This window comes from Eumetopias jubatus, unplaced genomic scaffold (genome assembly GCF_037043125.1).
Source record: "Eumetopias jubatus isolate StellerSeaLion01/CBP00866 unplaced genomic scaffold, mEumJub1_p1.0 scaffold_12, whole genome shotgun sequence".
NCBI classification, from domain to species: Eukaryota; Metazoa; Chordata; class Mammalia; order Carnivora; family Otariidae; genus Eumetopias; species Eumetopias jubatus.
Window position 1 is genome coordinate 3,759,918 of NW_028274818.1, and position 27,517 is coordinate 3,787,434.

The 27,517-nt window shown below is 42.3% G+C and overlaps 1 protein-coding gene across 3 annotated transcripts; it reads left to right on the forward strand.

The window, feature by feature from the left end:
- Positions 1-727: 727 nt before the first annotated feature.
- Positions 728-26,850, forward strand: MNDA (myeloid cell nuclear differentiation antigen). Of its 3 annotated transcripts, none has more exons than XM_028090935.2 (7): positions 728-963; positions 19,589-19,873; positions 20,808-20,944; positions 21,462-21,629; positions 22,677-23,093; positions 24,501-24,689; positions 26,548-26,850. In XM_028090935.2, exons 2-7 carry the CDS (start codon positions 19,609-19,611, stop codon positions 26,680-26,682), a joined length of 1,311 nt encoding a protein of 436 aa, XP_027946736.1. In that variant the 5' UTR covers positions 728-963; positions 19,589-19,608; the 3' UTR covers positions 26,683-26,850. The 3 variants fall into 3 exon arrangements, with proteins under 3 accessions (XP_027946736.1, XP_027946737.1, XP_027946735.1); XM_028090936.2 differs by lacking the exons at positions 728-963; positions 26,548-26,850 and adding exons at positions 14,974-15,405; positions 26,265-26,530; XM_028090934.2 differs by lacking the exon at positions 728-963 and adding an exon at positions 14,977-15,405.
- The last annotated feature ends 667 nt before the right edge of the window (positions 26,851-27,517 follow it).

Sequence of the window (27,517 nt, forward strand, 5' to 3'; positions counted from 1 at the left end):
GCAAAACAAAGGGTTTATCAGGCCCCCTAACCTTCAAGAAGCTCAGTGCTCTTCCAGATTTTTCGAGGCTTCAAAAATGAGTACACTAACCATGTGTATTTACCCATGACTAATGCAGAAAGCATGTGTAACCATGATTTTAATCATTGGGGTAAAGCAGCCTAGTCAAAAGGCAATAGTGCCAAACTCCTTTGATATATTTGAATAAGGACTTATATTTATAATGACCTTCTATCTCTGTGAAGCTTCAGGTTTGTCACCTATTAAAAACTGGGTGAGTGCTTAGGAACCATTTAAACAACAGCAGGGTCATAGAAGGCCCACCCCCCTTCCAGAAAATGCAGTCAAGTCCTAGCAGAAAGAGAAGCCTCTACCAACTTCTCCTGACAGTGCTGGTCCGTGAACAGGAATGTAGGGGAACGTAGCTAGGGGGCACACGTCTCCCATGTGATACGCTGAACCTCATTCAAGGGCTATAGGTTTCTAATGACCCACGTGTAAATGAGCTGAAAAAGAAAAGTCTAACGTTCAAACTCCCTTCAGCCACTGATACTTTTAAGTCAGAAAAAAGCAAAGAGGGATTTCTTGACTATTGTTTCTCCTTGTGCAAGATTATTATTTACCGACAGGAAACTTCACTTTCTTGGGCTGCTGAAATAGAAACCTACAAGTTTGAGAGGCGGAGCCTCAAAATTGCTCCCTAAATAAGAAACTCCTTTCTCAGATGTTAGCACAGTGTGAGATGAACATCAACAACCGTGTCTTTAAGTGACTCTACCCTGTGCCATTTTTCCTTGTTATCTTTCAGAAAACTTCATTTTCTCTGTCCTTCATGAGATTATAACATCATGAAGTAGACTGGGCACAGCTTTTCTTTCTTCTTTCTTTTTTTTTTTTTTCCGTTCAGACAAGACCGTGATACCTGCATTTCTGAGGACGGCTGAGGAGGACATATCTGGGAAGGTAAAGATGTGTGTGAATTTCTCTAAGAAAGCCCTGGGTACGAGTGGGTACCCGCACAATCACAGTGGAGACTTCATTATGGGATTGTCTGGGAGAAAAAGGGCTGTATCAACCATACGGAGAAAAGTGAAAACTGATTCTAGTCCTTCTCCTATCTAGGTGGAAAATAGACATCTTTCATCCTACCCACCCTGGGGCCTGAGCAAAGGGACATGCGTTTTGACTTTTGCAAATTTAACATTAATTCTCACATGTCTACTGGCATAAGTTGGCATTTAGAGGAAAGCTTTGTTTTGTCCACTGGAGGATGAGCAGAAAACCTGGTGACTGGTGTTGGGCCTGGGTAAAAGACAAGACAGTAGCATGAGAAAAATCACCATGAGCTAACATTAAGTAAAAGGTAAATCAGGACGTAAAGCTGTATTATGTGTATTAATACTAAGGGACTATCCCAATAAAAAAAAAAAATACTAAGGGACTATCCCAATTTACCAGGAGATAATCTCTCACTTCTACAAACGCAGTTGCACCAAAATGTGGTTTCTTTACTTTTTCACGAGTCTGTTTAATTTTATTTTGAGTTTCATTCTACAACAAAGGCCAAAGGCATTATTTCAAAGCGTTTTTGGATGGTTCCTCCTTTACTTAGTCACAGACAGCTTTCATTGGTGCCAAGGGGTGAGGAAGAGTTTTAAATATATGACCTAGCTTTGGGATACATTTTGACCTTGTATGGCCTGGTACATGATGAATATTTTCTAATTATTTCATGGGTGCTTGAGAAGAATTTAGAAGTGTGGGATTTAGCATCCTGTCAGTTAGATAAAGGTTCTTAAGCTTGTTAATTGTGTTGGTCGAATCTAAATCTAAATCTTAACTATTTTTCACCTTGTTCTTTCAGCAATTGAGAGATGGTAAAATCTCCACCACTGATGGTGATTTTGTCAATTTCTCACATTGCAGTTCTCTTGATTTCAACCATATGTTTTTTAAATATAGTTTGCATATCCATGCAAGTATATATACTATGTGTGCATATGTGAAAATAAAGAAAACAAATATACTATATGCTTCTGTGTTGAGTAAAATGACAGCAAATAATATATATTTTTTATTATTATTCAAGTACATAATTTAGCTTTTATTTTCTTGGGAGTTGAACATTTTGTCATTATGTAGTGAAACTCCAACTGTACTGACATTTTTTTTCCCTAAAACTTTATTACAAGCTACACGACTAAACTGGCTTTCTTCAAGTTAAGTTTTGAATAATATAACTTTTACTACGTTTTTGTTAAGTGACTTAATGCTCTATGTGCATTTGTTCAAGGATGTATAGCTGGATTTATTTTTAATCCAAATTGAAAACACTTGTCTCTGAGCTAGTGAGTTTGGTCCGTTTATATACATATTTTATGACTACGTTTTAATTTGATTCTGTCATCTTAGTTCATTTCAGTTTGCTTTCTTCTTCTCCCTTCTTGCCAGGTTTCTTTAACAATTTTTTATCTCTCTTCTCCTTAAAGACAAATGCCTTAGCAAACTCTCATGTCCTCTGGCTCCTAACCTCCCGTTACTATGTTGATATACTTTCTGTTTTCCTCTCTCTGGTTCTTCCTGTGTTTATTTATAAGACTGCTGAGGAAGACAGTCGTTCCCTCTTACTTCCCTTTTGGTCCCCAACGTTTCTTAGACTTATTCTTTTCTAGAATAGTTCTTGCCAAAGAGTTGTTAGTGTGGGTCTTTGTGTTGCCACACTTTTGAAGCTTTGAATCTGAGATTACTTTTCATTGTGGAAAAACACATGTCACATAAAATTCACCATCTTAACCATTGTTAAGTATACCGTTCAGTAGTGTTGAGGGCATTTACACGGTTGTGTGACCAATCCCCAGACCTCTTTTCATCTTGCGAAACTGAAACTCTGTCCCTGATAAACAGCAAGGTCCCCATTCTCCCTCCCTCAGCCCCCAGCAAACATCCAAAACACTGCTTTCTGTCTCTGTGATTTGAATACTCTTGGTACCTCATGCGAGCGAGTGTAATCATATAGTATTTGTCTTTTTGTGACTGTCTTACTTCACTTAGCATAATGTCCTCAAAGTTTATCCATGTTGATCAGGTGCCAGAATTTCCTTTTCCTTTTTTTTCCTTTTTGCTATAAATGATTGCATTTATTTATTTATGTATTTATTTATTTTTATTCAAGTATAATTAACATACAGTGGTACATTAGTTTTAGATGTGCAATGAAAAAGGAGACTCTTAAATATAAAGAACAAAGTGGTGGTTGCCAGAGGGGAGGTGGGGAAGCGACTGGGGGAAATAGGGGATGGGGGTTAAGAATGCACTGATTGTGATGAGAATTTCCTTCCTTTTTAAGGTGGAATGATATTCCATTGTATTGTATACCACATTTTATTAATCCCCTCACCCATTAATGGACAATTGTATTGCTTCAATCTTTTGGTTATTGTGAATGTCGCTGTAAGAAACATGGGTGTGTATATATTTCTTTCAGATACTGCTTTCACTTCTTTGTGGGTATATGCCTAGCAGTGGAATTCCTGGATCATAATAATTCTATTTTTAAGTTTTTGAGGGTTTTCCATATTGTTTGCATAACCGCTGCGCATTTCCAACCACCGTATACAGGGGTTGTGACTTCTCTCTATCCTGACTGATTTATGCTATTTTCTGTTTGGTAGCAGCTGTCCCAGTGGATGTGTTATGGTATCTCACTGTGCTACATTTCAATTTCCATAATGATTATTCTATAGTGAGTATTGATTATTATTACCCATTTTCTCCTATGCTCATTGTCCATTCGTATAGCATTTTTGATAAAAAGTCTAGTCAAGTTCTCTGCTCATTTTTAAACCAGGTCATTTGTTTTTCATTGAGTTGTAGCAGTTTTTATACATTAATCCCTTAGCAGATATATAATTAGCAAATATTTCCTGTCATTCCAAAGGAAAAGGTTTCCTTTCCCCCTGTCGCTTGTGTAGTATGGTGCACAGAAGTTTTTCATTTTGATGTGCTCAGGGTTATGTGTTTCTCTTTTGTTGACAGTACATTGGGTGTCACACTGAAGAACCCATTGCCACCTCCAGTGTCAGAAACCTTTGTCCTGATGTTTTCTGAGAGTTTTATCATTTTAGCTCTTATGTTTAGATCTTTAATCCTTTTGAGTTAATTTTTATATATGGCCTAAGCCAGTTTCATTCATTTGCATATGAATGTCCTGACTGCCCAACACTATTTTTGAAAAAAGAAGAAGAAGAAAAGAGGAATCCATCAAAATCCTAGAGGAGAACATAGGCAGTAACCTCTTTGACATCGGCCACAGCAACTTCTTTATTGATTCATCTTCAAAGGCTAGTGAAACAAAAGCAAAAATGAACTTTTGGGACTTCATCAAGATAAAAAGCTCTGCACAGCAAAAAAAAAAACAAAAAAAAAAAACAGTCAACAAAACAAAGAGGCAACCCACAGAATGAGAGAAGCTATTTGCAAATGACACTACAGATAAAGGGCTGGTATCAAGATCTATAAAGGACTTCTCAAACTCAACACCCAAAAAACAAATAATCAAGTCAAAAAATCGGCAGAAGACATGAACAGACACTTCTCAAAAGAAGACATGCAAATGGCTAACAGAAACATGAAAAAGTGTTCATCATCATTAACCATCAGGGAAATTCAAATCAAAACCACACTGAGATACCACCTTATACCAGTTAGAATGGCAAAAATTGACAAGGCAAGAAACAACAAATGTTGGAGAGGTTGTGGAGAAAGGGGAACCCTCTTACACTGTTGGTGGGAATGCAAGTTGGTCCAGCCACTTTGGAAAACTGTGGAGTGCCTCAGAAAATTAAAAATAGAGCTACCCTATGACCCAGCAATTGCACTCCTGGGTATTTACCCCAAAGACACAGATGTAGTGAAAAGAAGGGCCTTATGCACCCCAATGTTCACAGCAGCAATGTCCGCAATAGCCAAACTGTGGAAAGAGCCGAGATGCCCTTCAGCAGATGACTGGATAAAGAAGATGTGGTCCATATACACAATGGAATATGACTCAGCCATCAGAAAGGATGAATACCCAAATTTTACATCCACATGGATGGGACTGGAGGAGATGATGCTAAGTGAAATAAGTCAAGCAGAGAAAGCCAATTATCATATGGTTTCACTTATTTGTGGAACATAAGGAATAGCAGGGAGGACATTAGAAGGAAGGGAAAAATGAAGGGGATGGAAATCGGAGGGGGAGACGAACCATGAGAGACGATGGACTCTGAGAAACAAACAGGGTTCTAGAGGGGAGGGGGGTGGGGGGATGGGTTAGCCCGGTGATGGGCATTAAGGAGGGCACGTACTGCAGGGAGCCCTGGGTGTTATACGAAAACAATGAATTGTGGATCACCACATCAAAAACTAATGATGTAGAGTGTGGTGACTAACATAACATAATAAAATTAAATTAAAAAAAGAAGAAGAAAAGAAGATAAGAAAAAGAAACAGACTCACAAATGCTGAGAAGCAATGATTTCCAGAGGAGGACGAGTGAAACAGATGTGGGGGATTAAGTGGCACAAACTTCTGGGTATAAAGTAAATAAGTCACAGGGATAAAAAGTACAGCACTGGGAAGATAGCCAATAATATTGTAATAACTTTGTATGGTGACAGATGGTGACTAGGCCTAATGGGGGCAAGCTCTGCATAATGTATACGGTTGTTGAATCACTGTGCTGCACACCTGAAACTAAGGACACATTGCACGTCAACTACACTTCAATTAAAAAAGTGTGATTTAAAAAAAACATTTGACCATATATGTGAGGGCTTGTTTCTGTGTTATTGTTTCCCACTGGTCTTTATGCCAGTCCCACGCTGTTTTGATTGAAATCAGAAATGTGAGGCCTCCCAATCTGCTCTTCCTTTTCAAGACCGTTTGGACTGGTGGGAGGGATGGGGTGGCTGGGTGATAGACATTGGGGAGGGTGTGTGCTATGGTGAGTGCTGTGAATTGTGCAAGACTGTTGAATCACAGATCTGTACCTCTGAAACAGATAATACATTATATGTTAAAAAAAAAAGAAGAAGATAGTAGGAAGGGAAAAATGAAGGGGGGAAATTGGAGGGGGAGACGATGGACTCTGAGAAACAAACTGAGGGTTCTAGAGGGGAGGGGGGTGGGGGGATGGGTTAGCCTGGTGATGGGTATTAAAGAGGGCACGTCCTGCGTGGAGCACGGGGTGTTATACGTAAACAATGAATCGTGGAACAGTACATCAAAAATTAATGATGTACTGTATGGTGATTCACATAACATAATAAAAAAAAGATTGTTTGGACTATTTGGAAGCCTTTAAGATTCCGTATAAATTTTAGCATGAATTTTTCTCTATCTGCAAAGAAATGCCACCGGGATTCTGATGGGGATTGCATTGAACTTGTGGTTCATTTTGGGTACTATCAATACCTTAAGGTATTAGGCTTCCCAGTCCATAAATACAGGATGACTTCCCATGTATCCTGTCTTCTTTTATTCTTTTCAATCATGTTTTGTAGTTTTCTTTTTTTGTTGTTGTTGTTTGTTTGTTTTGTTTTGTTTTGTAGTTTTCAATGTACAAGTCCTTCACCTTCTTGGTTAAGTTTACTCCTAAGTATTTCACATTTTTGAAGCCATTGTAAATGAAATTGTTTCCTAATTTCCTTTTCAGATGGTACTTTGTTAGTGTATAAAAGTGAAACTGATTTGTGTGTTTGATTTTTTTTGTCCCACAATTTTGCTGATTTTATTAGTCGAATAGTGGAATCTTTAGGGTTTTCTGCATATAAGTTCATATTGTTTTGAGTTGATTTTTGTGTATGATGGAAGGCAGGGGCTCAGTTTCATTTTCTCATTTGTGTGTGTGTGTGTAGGTATCCAGTCTCCCCAACATCATCTGTTGAAGAGACTACCCTTGGCCCCTTTGTCAAAGATCAGTTGACTGAATATTCGTGGGTTTATTTCTGTGCTCTCTATTCTGTTCCATTGGTTTATATGTTTGTCTTTATACCGTGTGAAGTAAAGAAGCCCCCTCCAAATCAATTAAGTGTCTTTGATAGTGATACTGCTAAAGTTGAGAACTCCATTTCAACACAAGATTCAGGAGAATTGTCCGAGCAGGTAAGCATTTTTTTTTTTAATTTTTAAAATTGATTTCAATTCAACTATATTTAACACACAATCTTATATTAGTCTCAGGGGTACAATATAGTGATTCAACAATTCTTCACATCAGTCAGTGCTCATCATGAGAAGTGTACTTTTAATCCCCATCATCTCTTTCACCCATCCCCCGCCCACCTCCCCTCAGGCACCCACCAGTTTGTTCTCTGTATTTAGGGATCTGTTTTGTTTGTTGGTTGGTCTCTTTTTTGTTTGTTTTTATATCTGAGTTGTAGGTTAGGTTGCTTTTTAAATAAAAATTTCATCTCATATTCTTCTGTTTTCTGGGAATACTACAGTTTGCATATTACATCCAAAAAGTAAATAAATAAATTTTATAAAATTTACTTATTATATTTTTCTATATTTGCTAAGAATATTACATTTTATAACTAACACATTTATAAGGCAAAAAAAAGTAAAACTTCCTTTTTCAAAGGGCATCATCTGCCAAAGCGCCAGATACAGTCTCTTTAATCCAGGAGCGAGCTGTGTGAGGGTGGTTGATTTGTGTGCTGTGAGCCACATGGGGCGGCGGGGGTGGGGTGCTCTGGACCTCACCAACATGGGGGTCTGCATGCTGACTGTGACTTCCAGAGGGCCCTCGCTGGGGTCAGCCTCAGGTGATGCAGGTTGGTCCCACAGCATCTCTGAAAATCAGTGAGTCCTATGCCCTGGAGAAAGGTTTATTCGGTCCCCCGAAAATAGCTCCTTTCTGCAATTCTGTCCCTCTGAAGGGGAGCATTCATGGCATTGGTTTCTCTGGAGGAAGCACCATTGGTGATTTATACAGAGGGGCCAATATTTTCAAGAAGCTTCCCTATCTCTAGCTACAGTGAAACATCTAGGCCCATCCCCCTCATCTGTAGGTACACCACATTATTACTTTTTCAACGGTATTTTCCCATTCTCTTACGTGTGTGGATTCCAGACCCATGTGACCCAAAGAGGGACATGCAAAGAGCAAAAAGTCAGAAAGTAGTGAGTGACAGGGCGCCTGCGTGGCTCAGTCGTTAAGCGTCTGCCTTCGGCTCAGGTCATGATCCCAGAGTCCTGGGATCGGGGCCCGCATTGGGCTCCTTGCTCCTTGGGAGCCTGCTTCTCCCTCTGCCTCTCTCTCTCTCTCTCTCTCTCTCTGTCTCTCACGAATAAATGAATAAAATCTTTAAAATAAAAAAATGAAAAAAAGTGAGTGACATCTACCCTATGTGACAACAAATATCACCTAAAGAAATTAAATTCCTAAAGTCAATATTTAAAATAGAGCAGCTGACTCTGTTTCTAGGGATTGCAGAGTAGCCTCCCCCCAGAAGCAACACCATGACTCCGTCCTAGGACGGGAGGTGACAGCTTCAGGCTTGGAGCAGCAGGCTGCACAAGGATAAGACCCCTGAGGGGAAGCCGACTCAGCAGTAAGCACCGCAGGTGCCCGGGGTGGGTTTTCCGGCTGCAGCCGGGGAGCAGGTGTCAAAGCAGAGTCTGGCAGCCACACCGGCCACGGCGGTAAACATCAGTTTGCGTGGCACCAAAACAGCTGGCATCTGGAGAGAAGAGAGCTCTGCGGAGGGCGCCTCGTTCACCGGCTGAGTCCTGGGATCTGCACGTATTGGGGCTCAGATCAAGCGAGGCCCAGGAGCTGCTATGGGGTTGAGCGCAGAGAGGAAGGATGAGGGAGCGCTCAGTGCTGGCTAGTGGATGTTACTACAATAGAGACACATCTTTCCAACCTGGGCAACCAACTAACCAAGCAGGGAGGCTGCACATGCGGGGTAAACATCACACAATGGACAACTCTAGACCCATCCTACCAAGACCAAAAGCAAGCCTCAACCTGATTCAGAAAAAAAAAAAAAAAGAAATGAGTCTGAGTTGTGGGTTTTCCCCACTTTCATTTAGATATGATTAATATTTAACATCATGTAAGTTTAAAATGTACAATGTGATGGTTTGATACATGTAGATTTTGGGAATTTATTCCCACAATAAGATGAGTTAGCCCCTCCATCACCTCACACGATTATCTGTGTGAGTGGTGAGAACACTTAAGATTTACTCTCTTAGCTACTCTCAAGTAAACAATGCAGCCTCGCTAACTACCGTGCCATGCTGTGCATTAAACCCCCAGAACTTATTTCGCACCTGGAAGTTTATATCCTTTGTCAGTTACTCAATGCTGAAAAGTTGGCAGGCTATCCTCCAAGATGAGGAGCAAGACGAGGGTGCCCGCTTTTATTCATATGGTGCTGGAACAGCTCGCCAGAGTGATCAGGCAAGACTAAGAAACAAAAGACATCCAAATTAGAAAGGGAAAGGTAAAATTTTCCTTTTTTGCAGAGGATATGGTCTCAGACATAGAAAATCCTAAAAACTTCACCAAAAAACTTCACTATTAGAACTAATCAAGGAATTCAGTAAGTTAATAAGATACAAATATCAACATACAGATATCAATTTCGTTTATATACACTAACAGCAAACTATCTAAAAAAGAATATCCTACTCACAATATCATCAAATAACAAAATATTTAGGAATAAATTTAACCAAGAAGGTGAAAGGTCTGAACATGATTAACTGTAAGAATTTGTTGAAAGAAATTGAAGACACAAGCAAATGGGAAAATATTCTGTGCTCATGGATCAGAAGAACATATATTGTTAATATGTCCCTACTGCCCAAAGTCAGTTATAGATTCAATGCAATCTCTATCAAAATTACAAAGGTGGTTTCACAGAGATAAAAATTTTAAAATCCTAAAAATTTTGTTGGAACCACGAAGACCCCAAATAGCCAAAAGTAATCTTGAGGAAGAAGAAAAAAAGCTGGAGCCATCACACTTCCAATCAAACTACACTACAAAGCTGTGGTAACAAAAACACTATCATACTGGCATAAAAATAGACGCATAGATCAATGAAACAGAATCAAGGACCCAGAAATAAACCCCTGTTAACTAATATTTGATAAGGGAGACAAGAATACTCACGGGGGGAAGGCTAGTCTTCTCAATAAATGGTTTCGGGAAAACTGGATCACCACATGCAGAAGAATAAAATTAAACTCCTATCTTACCACACTCATAAAAATGAACTTGAAAAGGAATATCGATGTAAACATGAGACCTGAAACCATAAATCTCCAAGTAGAAAACATCCATGACATGGGTCTTGGCAACATTTTTTTAGATATAACACCAAAGCACAAGCAATAAAAGCAAAATTCAATAAGTGGGCCTACATCAGATAAAAACTTCTACATAGCAAAAGAGACAATCAACATAATGAAAAAGCAACCTAAGGAATGGGAAGAAATATTTTCATGCCATATATCTGATCAGGGATTAATATCCAAAATATATGCAGACTCCCACAACTCAATAGCAAAACAAAACAAAAATGAAAACCCCACAACAGACAATCCAATTTAAAAATGGGCAGTTGAACTAAATAGACATTTTTCCAAGGAAGACATATTAAGAGCCAACAGGTATATGAAAAGATACTCAATATCACTAATTATCAGGGAACTGCAAAGCAAAACTGCAATGAGACATCACCTCATATCTGTTAGAATGGCCATTATCAAAAACACAAGAGATAACCAAGGCTGGTGAAGATGTAGAAAAAGAGAACCCTCCTGCACTGTTGGTGGGATGCAAATTGGTGCAGCCACTGTGGAAAACAAGATGGTGCTCCTCAAAAAACTAAAAATGGGACTACTATATGATCCAGCAATCCAACTTCTGGGTGGTGATAACAGGATATCAAAGAGATACACCTGCACCTGCATGTTTACTGCAGCGTTATTCACAATAGCTGAGATATGGAAACAACCTATGTGTCCATCGATTGATGTATGGATAAAGAAAATGTGCATATACACAAAAGAATATTAATCAGGCATGAAAAAGAAGGAAATCTTGCTATTTGCGACAACACAGATGGATCTAGAAGGCATCATGCTAAGTGAAATAATTCAGACAGAGGAAGACAAATACTGTCTGATCTCACTATATGTAGAATCCACACACACACACAAAAGCCGAACTCATTGAAACAGAGTAGAGTGTTCTTTACCAGGAGCTGGGTGGGTGTGGGAAATGAGATATCGGTCAAAGTATTCAAACTGCCAGGTATAAAGTGAGTAGGTTCTGGGGATGTAATACACAGCATCATGATTGCAATTAACAATTATGTATCACATACTTGAGAGAGCAGACCTTGAATGTTCTCAGCACAAGAACGGAATGGCAAGTATGTGATATGAAGGAGGTATTAGCTAAGGCTCAAGTGTCAATCATTTTACGACAGGTAAGTGTATCAAATCAACACACATGCCTTCGAGGTACACAACATTATGTGTCAGGCATGTCTCAGTAAGGCTGAAAAACAGTAGGGGCACAGGAGAGTAAACGGTGCTGGGGGACATTGCAGATGGCTGAAGTAGAGATATAAGCCCTTGCGATCCAGCGTGACACCAGAAAGACTGAATCCTGGGAAGAAGGCCCAAGGACCGGAGTAGGGACTGTTATAAAACACATGCTAACAAAGCCCCAAACCAATCCCTGACATGCGTCCAAGTGTGAGTCATGACAAATAAGTAGGACTAGGCAAACAGCTTGGGATTTACACAAATCCACCTTAACAAAGCCTAAGCCAAGCTCTGACATAGTCCGAGAAAGCTGGTTGGAGACGGGACGAAAAGAGAAGCTTGGGAAATACCTTGGCCAATTTATCAGAAATTCATAGCAATTCAAAAAATGTGTTTAATTAAAGCTTCAAATTATAAAGCAAAGCCTAATAGCATTAATGCAGTATCAGATAAGCCAATAATCACAGATATTTAAAACCTCAGACACAGTAAGTGATAGAACAAGAAGAAAAACACCAGAAAGGAGACTGAAAAATTACAACCCTACATTCAACCAACATGATCTTATTTTCATTTAAAGAACACCAGAAAAACAACTCAATGGTACATACTCTCTTCAAGTGTACATGGAATGCTCACCAAAGTAAGATGTATGCAGGGACTTAGAGCGAGTCTCAGTAAAACTCACCTCTGAAATCTTAGAGTATATTTCATGACCACAGCAGGACTAAATTAGAAATCAACAATACGATATGTAGAACATTTTCAACTTGCTTGAAATTATGTAACGCATTTTAAAATAAGCCATTACTTAATACATGCCAAAGATGATTGGGGACAATAAAATCACACCCCATAAGACCTAGGGAGCCAAACAAAAGCAGTGCTAAGAGGGGAAAAAAATGTTGCTTTAGGTGTTTTAATTTAAAAGAACACAGTACTAATATAATTGATATACATTTATGTCTTACAACATTAGAAAAAAAGGAGCAAAGCAAACAATAAATAGTATATAGAAATAACAAAGCTATAAACAGAAGTCGATACACAAATTTGATTTTGTATATTGTAAATCACAGGTAAACAGACAAAAGAGTAAACAGCAAATGTACAAACAATAAAATAAAGAACATAAAGAAAATTAATACAGGAAGTGTTGGTTCTTATATTAATTCAGGTGGCTGCTAACTTGATCACTTGGTAAATGTGTAAATCAATTTGGCTGGCTCAGGCTCACTCAGGAAAGGTTTTGTTCGGTCCTCAAGCGCCAGAGGTGGGGAGTTTTGATTGGACGATACCCAGCCTGCTGTCCCTCCCACTTTCTTCTCAGAGACTACAAAACGCTCTATACTTTGATCTGGATCCCAAGGTCTAATATGGAAGTTAAGGACCTGCCTGGTATTTCTTAGTGTAGATGCCCTTCCACCTGCCCTAGATCCTCCCCTTAGGAGACCTCTCATATCAGCAAGACATACAAAGGGCATCAACCTGGTGGCGACTCTTGACTGAGGATTTTAAGTGATTCTTTCAGATAGTACTTGGGAATAGGACTTGAGATGACAGGAGGTCACACACATTTTCCAGACATTCCCCTGCCACCCTCCCAATACTAAGAGTTCTTTCATTTCCCAGTTGTCCAATACCATTACAACAATGAAGCCTGGCAAATTCTGGAACCCTGGTCTTTTTAGTGGGTTGAGAGCCTGATAAATCACTGTGTATCTCTAGAATGGCCCAAGTCACTGATTGTTGGACCACTGACTAAGAGTCAGGAAAAGGCATATTTGTTTTTCATCTCTTTGGTGCAGCTTTTAAAATTCTAAGTGCACAGATGTGATGAGGGAGCTGAAAGCAAGCTGAGGACGAAGCACAAGCTGACACCCTGCGACCCCCACCCCACCCCCTGGATCTGTGTGACGTTCCTCAGGCACTCCCAGCTGCCCTAAAGCTAGGGGACGGAAGGAAAAAAACCAAATGGTTAACAAAGATCACAGTCTAGCAAGACAGGAATCTCCCTCGGTTTACCAATGTCTTAGTGATTTACAAGGAAAAAGCTTTCTTATCAACAGGCTAAGTTTCAGAGACCCATAACTCAATTTCCTACAGCCCTAACATCACGCCCCCGCCCCCCCGCCCCCAGCTTCCAGGAGTGATGTGGGAAACCAAGGCAGAAGGGAATGTAAACAAAGTTAAATTTCTTTCTGACCTGCAGCCTATAGACAAGGACTTGAGATAGGAAGACAATAACACTCCTCTAGGAAACTCCCAACTGTCTTATTGTTAATGCTTTGCTAGACGGAAAAGCTACCTTAGCCTGACAATAGCCAGGCCTCCAGTATCCTAAGGGTCCTTAGCATATCAAAGTCCTCTTGGACGCCTCCCTTTTTCCTCACCTCCCCCAACTCCGGAGCATATAATCAGTCACTCCTCACAACCCCACTGCAGCCGCGTTTTTTGCGCCCAGGACACGGGTCCTGTCCCCTGCTTTAATAAAATCATCTTTTTGCACCAAAGATGTCCAAGAATTCTTTCTTGGCCGTCAGCTCGGGACCTCACCAACATTCTAAAACTACACTGTAAAGATGTAGGAGCATCGCTCCGACTTCCCTTTGTTTGGGCCAGTAGCCTGTGTGTTTGCTCCTGGAGAAACAATGGAGGGCATCACCCCACATAAGTTAGTTTCTAGTACAGGGAAAAGAAAACATCCTGAATCATGGATATTTCTGTCCTCTGCCTCCTGGTCTCTAGTTTGGGGCCCTCTGAACTCCCTAATGTCCCTCAACTCCTAAGAGAGCTCAAGTCATCCACATAAGCAGCACTAAAGTCTGTAATGAAGAGTCATGACAACCTGCTGGTATTTTTGGCGCCTGCCAGACTCTCCTTGATTTTGCCCGACTCACTCCTGCATATTCAAAGGTTTTCAAACCTAGACTGCAACTGCCTCCTGCACAAACCTGGTTTCAATGAACTCAATCAGTTTTCTTCTCCCTTCACATGCCCTGGTCTTTGGGACTCCTTTTCATTTCATGGCCCCTTCCTTCCTGCAAGTCAGACAGTGGGTTACCCCCATACTAGATGCTGATTGGCTCCATTTATTTGATGTCTCAGGGTTACAATTCTCCAAATGGTATCTGTTGTAAAATACAGAAAAAACACTGTAGACAAAGTATTCACTGGGCCCTCAACTCTTCTAGAAGCTTCCTGCTCTGCCAGAATTTGAAAGAGTTATTGCTGTAATGATATGAGCCTATTAGTCATTTGTGTTTACCCATGAACAATCCCCCAAGATCTCCTCCTGCCTTGGTTGCTATGTGAACAGAAAGGGAGGAAGTTGGGGTTGGTGACTCACTCTTCCTTCATGGTCTCCGAGCCTCACTTAAGGGACTCTGTCATCTACTGACCCACACTGAAGTCTGCTGGTTCAGAAAGTTCTAATGTTGTAACTCCTTTCAGACATTTGTAAAAATAAAATAAAATAAGTGATAATTTAGCTCTGATTTTTCATTGTGTCTAAGATGTGTAGGAGAAAGCTGTTCAGCTCCTCTAAGGAAACACAGAGCTAAAGCCCTGGATGGGAGGAGTCTCAGATTAAGTTTCGTAATCTCTGCCTCTCCGGGCTGAACTCAAGGCGCGGCAGCCGGGGGTGGCTACTCTGTGATGCTCACCACTGCCGTTTTCTTATCTCAGAAATTATTTTCTTAGCATTTCAGAAGATTGCAGTATCCTGCAGTTCAGTTTCTGAGAGCTTTACTGGTTTATCTTCTTACTCAAGTCAAGCAAATACTGATTGCTCCCTTTCTGAAGAAGATCTCAAGATCCAGACTACTGGGGAGAATCTTCAGTGAGGTGAGTCCGGTCAGGACTTTTGTAGAGGAGATGCGGGTACTTCCTTGATATCACAGGATCACAGGAGGCCAGTGAGTTTTTGAGTCGTTCGGGGAGGGGGGAGGAATGCGGAGTGGGGCCGGTATCAACTGTATCCTGAAAAGTGAAAATCTCAGTGCCTTCTTCCTAATCCTTCCACTACATGGGACGATAACAGGTATCTTTGACTGTTGCGGCTTTAAAATTCATTCTGTGGGTGTTTATAGCACGAGTTGATATTTAGAAGCGGGCCTTGGCTTTCGAGCCTGGAGCGGGCCCAGGGAACTTGGCGGCTGTGGTGGGAGCTGGGGTAGGGCACAGGATGGTGGGATGGAAAAGTATTATGCAATGATATTAAGTAAGAAAACACATCTGGACAGAAAACTATATTCTGTGGTATTATCCCAGTTTCACAAAACATGAGAACATACACACACAGGAGAGCGTTTCTCAGGTTCATGGGCACGCTCACTCAAACACATGGTGCCCTAGCGCTTTCCTGTGGGCCCGCTGTGCCTCAAATGGCGGGCCAGCATTTCAGGTCGTGGCAGACACACTCCCCGGGTTCCTCAAAGGCTGAGGCAAACGGTGGTGGAGTTTGTAGAAAAGAGGTGGTTGGAGACAAATCTGTAGCCACAGTTTGGAAAATGCTTTAGTCTTTCTGCAGAGCTTGGTACACAAACATTTCATGTGCATTTGAGAGAAATGTAACATTTTAAATATTAGCTTCGGAATTTCCCAAGTGTTAGATCAAGCTTTTTATTTAAGCTGAGCAGTGTTACTCAACTTTTCTAAGTATTTTCTGCTTTTCTTCTTGCTTTGTTCAGTAACTAACATATGCTAGAAGCAAACTATAATCATGATTTTGGCCATTTTTCCTTGTAGTTCTCTCAGTTGTTAACCTATATGTATGAATCTATAGTGAGAAATATGCTACATAACTCTTCATAATAATATGAATAACAAAAGTTCATAATAAATAATATGTATTTATTACTCTTAGGCAAATACATAATTAAAACTGTTGCATCTTTCTGGAAGGTAAACCTTCAATCATTGTGCAGTGAAACTAGTTCTGATTAAAGTCTTTGTCTTAAGGTCTATTTAACTCTACACTGACACACGTACTCTGTCTGCTCTCTAATGTTTCCATGTAGAACCTCTGCAACAATTTTTTTTTAAACTTTGAGTTACTTTTTGTCAATGATACATACGTAGATTTTTTTTAAATCCATTTTAGAAATGTTGCCTTTTAGTGGTTTATCCCTTTATGTACATTAGGTGAAGTGTTGTATTTTGACTGACTTAAAACGTTTACCTATAGTGTTTATTCTGTGCTTTCTTCTTCTTCGCCAATAATTTTAAATTTCTATCTCCAACCCCTCCTAACAGGCTAGTAGCTCAGTAAGCACAAATCCTTTCTTCCCTGTCCACCCCACCATGTTGATCTACTTCCTGTTTTGTTTCTCTTCAGTTGGGGCCTTATTTATTTTTAAAATATTGAAAGAGTCAATCAAGGTCTTGTTCTCTCTTTCTTTTTTGTCAGCAGCTTTTTTTTTCTCTTTCTTTTTTTCCTGACCTCTTTTATTTTCCAGGGGAATACTGTTTCCAAAACACTGCTTCCTTGGTGTCTTTGTGTTGCAAATCTGTTTACCGTGTTGGTCAGTATCAGAGATTCATCTGTAGTACATTGCATTTCAAAGCCTTTTGAGCTAGATACAAAATTCTGGTTTCCAAAATTATTTTTTCTTCAATTTCTATTGGCCAATGCCTCTCTGAAACATTTGGGTTCACATGAGTTTTGAAATTCAGAATTTGAGTGACTTAGGAAAGGCTGTCTAATGCACACACCACATCTTGTGTGTCATATAGATGATGGAGTAAGATCTGAGTCCTGACTCAGCTCACAGGCACTCATGGTTGTGTAGCAATGTTGTGGGAAACAAAGGCAAAAGGAAATGTAGATACAATTAAATGTGCTTATAACTTGCAGCCCATTGACAGATACTTGAGGCAGGCAGAGAGCATAGGTATTGCTTTGCTAGAGGGAAAAACCACCTTAGTTTAACAGTAGATAGGCCTCCAGTGTCCTGTGCGTCTTCTTTAGCATATGAAAGTCCTTTTTTTCGAGAACTTCCCTTGAACTTCCCTTATCTTTATTTCCCACAGCCCCAAAGTATATAATGGGTCACCCCTCACAACCCAGGGGTGCAGCAGATCTTTCTGCCCACGGGTTCTGTCCCTGTGCTTTAATAAAACCACCTTTTTGCACCAAAGACGTCTCAAGAATTCTTTCTTGGCCATTGGCTCCGAGACCCAGCAGTTCTGCTCAAAACCACATCAGGAAGACATGGGAGAACTTGCATTAAGGTGGAATTAAAAAAAAAAAAAAATCTACACAGGCTCCTGAGATCTCACATCAGATATTTTTCTAACAAAATCTGTCATCAAATTGACACACACGTACATGTGCAGTCATACACACCCACATAACTTTTGTTTTCACAATTTGGGGAGATTTCAAAAGTGCAGATATGGAATTTGGGTGAAATACTATACGAAGGTACTCCATGCCAGTTTTGCTGTTGAAAATCTGATTTTGAAACTTTGTAAGTGATCTACTCTTTTTCTCTGGAAGTCAAATTTTTCTTGCTGCTTTGGATATTCTTCAGTTCCTCTACATTATGTCCTGATGTGGGTTTTTCCTTTGCTCTCCTATTTGGCACTCTACTGGCCAATCCCTCTGAGAATGTTCATGTTATTTTAATTCCAAGAAGTGTATCTCATTATTTCTTTCAATATTTTCTCCTTTTCATTTTATATTTTGTTCTTTTAACAACAAACAGCATGTGGGTGTGGACACTTTGACCTGTGGCCTGAGAGGTCTCACATGCATTTTCTGTCTTCTATTTCTGAATCCATTCTGTCTTCTTGTGGGACGGCTTTCGATCTCATCTTACAAATCACTCACTTACATTCGAGTATGTGGTCACATGATTATATTCTAGGAGCTAAGTCTTCTGAACTCCATAGTCTAAGCTATTAACAGTCGTCTTCTGCTTACTGAGTCATGTGTTGGGGGAAGATACGAGAGGAAAAAAAATGACGAAAGTGACATTTTTCACAAATACTGATTTTCATAAGCTGAATTAGATTCAGAGTTTAGGATACTATGTAAAAATATCCAACATAAGAATATGATTGGATTTGGGCTGAACACCTCTGCACATGTACATAATTTGGCAGAATTTGAAGTTACATTATACTAGTTTCATGAAGACCATGTATTCTCTAGATTTACCTTTCAAAAAAAGGGGGGGGGAAGGAAGTACATTCCATACAGAGAGCCTGACATAGCACGATGCAATGCATATTTCTGGGACCTAAATATGAAACATGGACAAGGGCAGAAGTCAGGAAGAGACATTATTCAAGGCCTCCAAGCCGGGCTAAATATCCAGGAGTACTTCCTAAGGAAAACAGGGAACTACTGAAGGATTTTGAGACGGCTAGAAGTATGGCTTATGGAGAGATAACTGAGTAGAGAAATTAGCCGGGAGGAGGAAATTCAAGCAACTCTTAAGTAATTCTGGCCAATCAGGGCTACAGTACTGCACGAGAGAGCAGGTAGACCAGGGCACAGAGGACACGGAGAACATGGCCCGAGCCCCAGGGAGAGAGGACATGAGAAGGGCTGACTAGGGAAGGGTCGGGTGTGCTGGGCTGGTACCCAGCAGGGAGGGGGACGGTGGGAGGACAGTCACAGGGAGTGAGAGGTGACAGAGCCCAGAGTCAGCAGGCGGACATCCAGGGAGAGACCTCAGCCCCAACACAGGATGGGAGGAGGGAGCAAGCGAGCGGGGACTCTGACCCCCTACAGCCCACACTCCACACGGGGCAACAGCAAGGCCTCTTTCCCGACCTCCTGCCACCACACCCACCCCCAACCCAACTCAACTATCATTATTAAAAGGAAAGAATTTCTTAGAAGTCCCGAATACAGCAGTTCTCAACCCACAGTGACACACCTGGAAATTAAGTTCCTCTTTGTCACACACACTCAGGGATGACACCTTGACATGGGCCACTCATTCACATAGACACAGCCAGACTTTCAAATCTTCTGGAGAAAGGTGTAACACCGTATGGTATTTTTCTCTTGCAGGCTCAGCCACACCTGGAGAGATGGGGAGTGAGTACAAGAGGATTATTCTGCTGAAAGGACTGGAGCTCATCAACGACTACCAGTTTAGCATAGTTAAGTCCCTACTGGCCCATGATTTGGGACTGACTTCAAACATGCAAGAAGAATATAACAAGGTCAAGATTGCTGACCTGATGGAAAAGAAATTCCCAGGGGCTGCCTGTGTGGACAAGCTAATAGACCTCTTCAAGGACATGCCACCACTTAAGGACATTGTTAAGCAACTTAGAAATGAGAAGATGAAAGGTAATAAGGAAGATCCCACACCTGACTGCTCCACCCTGACCCCCCCCTCCCCAAATTGAGTAGAAGAGCACTTGGTGAGGGTGGCATACCCCTTTGCCAGTGCGTGACTCAGCAGCGGTGACCATGCAGGATGCAGGGGCCAACAAGCTGACAGCCCTGGACCTTCCCTTTCCCGGGAAGGGGACTGACTGATTGATCTATGCTGGAGGTTGTGTTAGGCGTGAGGGCAAAGAATGAAAGATAGAGGGAGCCCATGAAACCCTGAGGCTTCCAGTGCTTTGGAAATGTTAGAAAATCACAAAATAGTCACTAATTTTAAAATAATTACGTTTAACCAATGAATGTGCCTATTGTAACACTATTTGCCACATGATCATCTGCCTTCTGGTAGCAAAGGTACAGCGTGCTTAACATAAAACCTACCTCTCAGAGAGGCGGACGACTTGCCCCTGGTAAAATCACCGTGTTGAAACAAAATTTAAAAAAATCCAAAGGCCGATGTCGCCATTTGGTCACCTCACCGATCTGTATCCTATTTCCTTTCATTGGTTTCTGTTATTTTAATAGATCTTTTGAAGAACTTGACCAAAGCAGTCAGTATCATGAAAACCTTGGATTTTTTTTTTTTTTTTTTTTTTTTTTTTTTTAAGGAAATGATGGGAGAACAGGCGTGGGAAAGGATGGGATGGCAGCACCTCGGAATCCAGAGGATGGGGAGGAGGTGCTCGCTGCCGGGGAGAGAGTTTGGAAACCACGGAGGAGCAGGTCGCAGTCTCCCAGCCTGCGGTCGCGCCGTGGGTCCCCTCGGGCCAGGCCGGCTCTGGCAGGACAGGCAGACTCGCGGGTACCTGGATCCGCCGCGGGAGCTGAGAGGACTTAGCTTCGACAAGGCTTCAGCTCTGGGTTCATTGTGTCCTCCTTGTTTTTGTATCAGTTGCAAAGAAAATGAAGACAACAGAAGAAACTCCAAAGAAAAAGCCGCAACAGGCAAGGGTGGGTCCCAGGGCACTTGCCCCCACCACAAGTAGCGCTCTGCTGTGCGAGAGAGCGGAGGGGACCACTGCGTCTCAGGTAAGCCTGGGGACGGGCAGGAGGCTTCCGGGGGCCCGAGGAAGGAGCTCTGCCAGGCACTTGCTTCTTTATCAGTATTCTATCAGCGCAGATTTGCCAAATGGAGGCATTCGGGCCATCTGCTTCGTGCCAGGCAAAAGCGTGGAGAACGTTTCCATGACATAAACATGATGACATCACCTCCTTTATACAGACGAGCTCGCAGCCAGGCCGGCCACGCGACTCGCGCACCCTCGCGCACCCCGATTTTCAGGAGGCTGGAGCTCTTCCCGTCCCAACGCAGGGGCGGCTCCAGCAGTGGGCTGTCTGCGTCCGTGAACATCCCCCTCCCCCCGCGTGGGCTGTCAGCCCTGCCCCCTCTCCCCCACTGCCTGCCTCTAGGTGACAGCCGGCGACACCCTGGAGTTTCCCAGGACGCCACCTTCCCTGTAGGAGGAACCTGCAGCCAAGTAATGAAACTGTGTGGTGCTTCTCTTAGTGCTGAAAACCGCTAACAGGAACGTTAAACTACTTTCAGAAAAGAAAACCTGTCGCCAAAGGAACGGCTGCGGCAAAAAAGAACAAGGGGTTCCAGCCGCAGACTCTGCCGGTCTGCCATTCGGGAGCCAGCACGTCGGCAGCTGTCGGCTTTCTTCCGCCGCCCCAGACCTCGTCGTCAGCTCCATTCGTTTCTGCCTTCCCCGAGGTACCGCTGCCCGTTTATCCTTGCCAGGTTTCCTCGCGCCCGGTGGCCGCCCCTGCTGTCCGTCGCAGGCGTCCCAGCTCCCTGGGGCAAAGGGGCCTCCCTTGTTCCGGGTAACAAGACCTCCCTTGTTGGTCCCATGAGGAGAAGCCACAGCCACATAAAGTAGGATGGTGCTCGCCGTGTGGACTACCCCAGGCCAGACCCGTCTTAAGTACCTCCGGACTTGGGGGGGTAAATGGCTTGGCTCCATGCCCCTCCATGTTCTGGGACCCCAACACCCATCCCTGCCCGCCACACTTCCTGCGCAGAGGGGGTGGCTTCCCCTTCCTGACAGGACTCGGCCGCTGCTCACACAGACCAGGCCACGGTGAGAGAGGGGATTAGAGGTGAACACATCTGTCCTCCTTTTTTCTGTTAGAGAAACGTTGTGGCTACATGGTTCCGGGCACATATCCTCTACGGAGCCAAGTAGAATAGGGAATTTGGAGCCACTAACAGCACTGTTTCTTGTGCAGAGATGACATGAGCTGGACCCTCACCATGGCCCCAGATACACCGAGAACCCTGAATCTTTGTGGCTCGTGTGGGTGCTGGTCCCCACCTGCAGCGCTCTTGGCGTTCTTTGTTCACACTTTTTACTTTCTTTAGTCGTTTAAGACTAAATGGGTGGAGGATCTATTTGAATGAAATATCTGAACCTGTTCCTTTGGTGCTTGAGGGCAACGCTCTGGTCATCCACAGTTCTGTGCCGCTCTTGGGAGGATGTGGCTTTAATTCAGAAAGACGCTTCTGTTGAAGTGAGGGTGTTTGGACTCCTAGGCCACTGTCTGCTACCTTACACTTTTGCTAGATAAGCTACCGGTTCATTAGCTTTTCCTTTCTGTTAGGCACTTCCTTTCTAGCCTGGCTCCAGCTCCAAATATCTGTGAGGGTCGTTGTGGTCCCGGTGTTATAATCAAGGTTTCATGCATGAGAAAATGACCTGACTGGTGTTCCCTGTCCAGACTTGTAAGTTTGTTTCCCTGTTTCTGTCCAACACACAACCAGATGATGAAGGGCCAACATCAAGCTGCTCCTAGAGGACGTGTCCTTCAGCAGGGCCCCCTGACTGTCCTGGTACTGAAAGCAACGGAGCCATTTGAATACGAGTCCCCAGAAGACGGGAGAAGCAGAATGTTTCATGCTACAGTGGCCACTCCCAGTCAGTTTTTCCATGTGAAGGTTTTAAACAGCAACCTGAAAGAGAAATTCACAAAAGAGAATATCATTACCATATCAGATTACTATGAATGCAAAGGAATCCTCGAGATAAACAAAACCTCATCTGTGTACGAAGCCGATCCTTTCCAGTTGATCGTGGTCCCAAACAGCATCACCAAAAGAGCAAATGAAACTCCCAAGATTGATAATCTCTACAAGCAAGCATCGGGAACATTTGTGTATGGCTTATTTCTGTTACATGAGGTAATCCCATAAAATTGTTTTTATTTTCTCTGTCCACACCTGAAAGTGAATGTTTTTACTTGCCAAGCTCTGTGTACTGACTCAGGGGTGGAACTCGGCTCCTAGCCCACTCTCTTGACTACAGCTAGGTGGTCAAGTGTGCCACACAGCAGGAAACAGGACTGGTGACCTGATAGTCCTCTACCCGAGATACCTTCCTGCAAGTTCTTTGAAAAACGAGTCACTAGAAACCTTGCTATTTCACCAGTAATGATTATTTTCAACCTCCGTGAGCAAGGACAGCACAGGGTATAAATGAGTATGCACATGCTCATATTTTTGTATCTCTGAGCTCCTCCACGACTGTATACATCTTTTTTTTTCTTACTTTGAATAATAGATTGCCCTAACAAAGATTAATTCTGGCTGTGACACATATTCAGAGTAATAAATATATTGGCTTGTATTCTCCTACGTATGAATACCTTCAGCATGTAGGCAAATAATATAATCATTCAAGGCTGTCTCCTCTAACCTATTTATTTAACACATTATTTATGAACAGTTTATTGAAGACTAAGGTTTCATATTGTGTGATATTTGGAAGACATGGCAATCTAATTCCATTACATCCCCAAAAGGGGGGAGGGATGGCTTGGACAGTTTTACTGATATGTCATGTCCAAATTCAGGGTCCTGGTTAGTATGATGCATTCAGTTCCCCCCAGAATTTACAGACTGTCATGAACTCCCCTGGTATCTCATAGGATCTCATATGGTCTTATATGCTTCATAGCCCCATATGCCTGTCTTCCAGGATAGCCCCTTAATTTACTTCCATTCCTTTCTTACACTGTCTTTCAGAGACTATGGTTAAAAACGTATTTATAGAATTGATGAGTTATAACTTAAGAAAGTGAACTGCAGGATCCTGGTCAGTGGAGGTAAGATTTGGAGAAGGATGGGTAAATGGAGAAGGTTGAAAAAAGAATTAGTGAGTCACTGGAACCTTATTTGGTGTATAGGTTCTTTATAATCGGCTGGTGAATAGTCGTGGTCATGTCCATTCCTTTCTGCGTAAGGACAGGAGCTAAAGGAGTCCACCAGGGCTCCGATGCCTCTCTCTGATTCCAGTTGTTTTAAGGAATCAATGCTTCCCTTGCGGCGAAGCAGTAGAAAATAGGAAGAAAACTCATTGTTCTGGAATTGCCAGATAGAAAATATCTAGAACAAGAAAGGGGAAGAAAATACAAAAGCAGGATAATAAAAGGAAAGTTCTCCGATAAGACCTTGCCGAAGCTGTGTGTGTATTTGTGCCCTATAATTGCTTTTTTATGTCTTGGATTTCCTGTGCCACCAGGTGCTTCCTCATACATATGAAAGTCACTACTATGACTTCAGAAACTGAATGTTGCATTTCTGTTGCAGAAAAAAGTGAATAGGAAGACGACAGTATATGAAATACAGGATAATACAGGAGTGATGGAGGTCGTGGGGACCGAGAGATGGCACAACATCAAGTGTGAGAAAGGAGATAAACTTCGACTCTTCTGCTTTCAACTGAAAACAATTGACCAGAAGCTGAAACTGACATGTGGAACGCACAGCTTCATCCAGGTGGGAACTGCATAGAGGAACGTTAGTTTGCCAATAGAGGCAAATAATTTTGTTTAGGTTTTGAGAGCACCAGATTCCTGTTTTTGGACGCATAAGAGTCCAGCGGGTGGGAGGAGAACACAGCCATGCCTTGCATTCATTTTTAAGTGGAGGATTTTTAAAAGGCTGTGAGGAAATGACATTCACATAGATTTCAAAAGGATAAGATACTTACGCTAAGTAAGGAAATATTTGAAGACATTAGGAAGGCAGGGAGGCTACTTCTCATAATGGTTGAGAGCAGGGCTTTGAATAGGACAGACCTGATTGGAATCCTGGCCTGACGTTGGGGAGGTAGCTTGACTGGTCCTCTGAAAGGGTCACAGTCTCTACGTCGTTGGGTTGAGGTAAGACCATGCATGGTTAAGTGAGACCATGCACATTATCTAACTGCCGAACACCAAAACGGAAATCAGTCTGCAGTAGGTACTATTTTTCTTAGCAACGTAGACATTGGAAAGAGGTCTAGGCAAAAGAAATGATGCGTGTGTATCCCCAAAAGTGTGAGACAACACGATTTACGTACAACCGAAATGCCATAGATGTAGAGATGGATGGAAGATGAGGCCAGAGAGTAAAAACAGGAGTCAGGGGGTGTATTTGGTGTACTTCTTTTGTCAGAAATAAACGGAAATGGAAAATTCATTGTGAAAACAAGTAACCACTTGAAAAATTTTATGCGGAAGAATGCCTGATGACTTTGACATCTTGGCAAAAAGTAGGCTAGTAACTCTCTGGAGGGATGCATTAGGGAGAGGCCAAATTTGGAGACAGGGACAGCAAGCAACAGCCGTACTTGGCAGTTTAAGGATAATTCTTAAAGTCATGGGTGTGAATGATATTGCCCAAGAGAAATAATAACATAACAACATGTATATTTAAACGAATAAGAAAACACTTAGCTGAGCACTTACTGTGTGCTCGGCACTGAGACAGTGATGAAGATACTGAAGTCGTTATTCCCATTTCACTGATGGAGATTCTGATTATCACTATCATTGAAAGGTAGGCGATAGCCCTACTTGGCACTGCCTGTACCTGCTGCAACCGAGATTCCTATGCTGGCCCAGGGGCTTTGGCTCCAGAGTCAGATTCTTGGGCTCAGTGGGCAGATCAGACACATAAGGGTGCAGCTTTGGGAAAAACTGGTCCTTGAGAGTGGCCTGAGGGGAAATATACCACGCAGGAACAAAACAAGTGAGCACAGAGTTCAGCAGTAAAATGGAAAGTGTGTATAATAAGCATCAAAACAAGTTTAAGGAAGAAGAGGGGTCAACCGAGCACATGCCAGACACAAATGACCGAGGGGGTCCCAGGACCCTGAATAACTGTATCTTAGAGCCAAAGGCACCACACTGTCGTGCAGTGCGCATCTTGGCCCGCATGACACCACACTGTCTTTCTCGGGCACATAGGAACATACACACACATACAGAGGTCCACCGTGGAATTCCTGATGCACTAATCAACATTAAACTGAGTGCAAATAATTAAAATATTTACCTTTTGTTGCTTCCTGTCACTTTTCTGCTCCAGTGAGGACTCCCCTTCTTTCCCAGTTCCTCCTCACCATCCTTGTGGAGCTGTTCAAATGGACCCGTGGGGGCAGCAGGAGATCTCTCCTTTAGGCTCCAGATGAGGAGGGCTTACAAGAAGGCGGTGCAGTGCAGGAGATGGGAGAGAGAATGAGCAGCCTCCGAGAGAGGACATGGGGTGTTGACGGAGCTGGAGACACACTGCGGGTGGAAGGAAGAAGAGCAGCAGACCTTCAGTGCAACCCCTAGGGTCTCATTGTGTTCTTTCTTCTCTCTCCTTTAAGGTCATCAAGGCTAGGAAAAGCAAGAAGGAGCCAGTCGGTTTTGATTTGAAGGTGGAATTTGATTTGATGCACTCCCCTCCAGATCACTTCATGGGCTTTCATAGTGATATCGTTAAAACTGAGAATTTCTATTAAAAATAGATGCAGTAGAAATAGCCCAGCATATTTAAGGGCTGCATTGTAGATTATATTTCTTTATTTTATAAAATTTACTTGTATTTTTCTGTATTTTCTAAGAATATTACATTTTACAACTAACACATTTATAATGCAAAAAAAAGTAAAACTTCTTTTTTCAAAGGGCATCATCTGCCAAAGCGCCAGATACGGTCTCTTTAATCCAGGAGCGAGCTGTGTGAGGGTGGTTGATTTGTGTGCTGTGAGCCACATGGGGCGGCGGGGGTGGGGTGCTCTGGACCTCACCAACATGGGGGTCTGCATGCTGACTGTGACTTCCAGAGGGCCCTCGCTGGGGTCAGCCTCAGGTGATGCAGGTTGGTCCCACAGCATCTCTGAAAATCAGTGAGTCCTATGCCCTGGAGAAAGGTTTATTCGGTCCCCCGAAAATAGCTCCTTTCTGCAATTCTGTCCCTCTGAAGGGGAGCATTCATGGCATTGGTTTCTCTGGAGGAAGCACCATTGGTGATTTATACAGAGGGGCCAATATTTTCAAGAAGCTTCCCTATCTCTAGCTACAGTGAAACATCTAGTCCCAACCCCCTGATCTGTAGGTACACCACATTATTACTTTTTCGACAGTATTTTCCCATTCTCTTACGTGTGTGGATTCCAGACCCATGTGACCCAAAGAGGGACATGCAAAGAGCAAAAAGTCAGAAAGTAGTGAGTGACATCTATCCTACATGACAGCAAATATCACCCAAAGAAATTAAATTCCTAAAGTCAATATTTTTTTTAAAAGATTTTATTTATTTATTTAACAGAGAGAGGCACAGCGAGAGAGGGACCA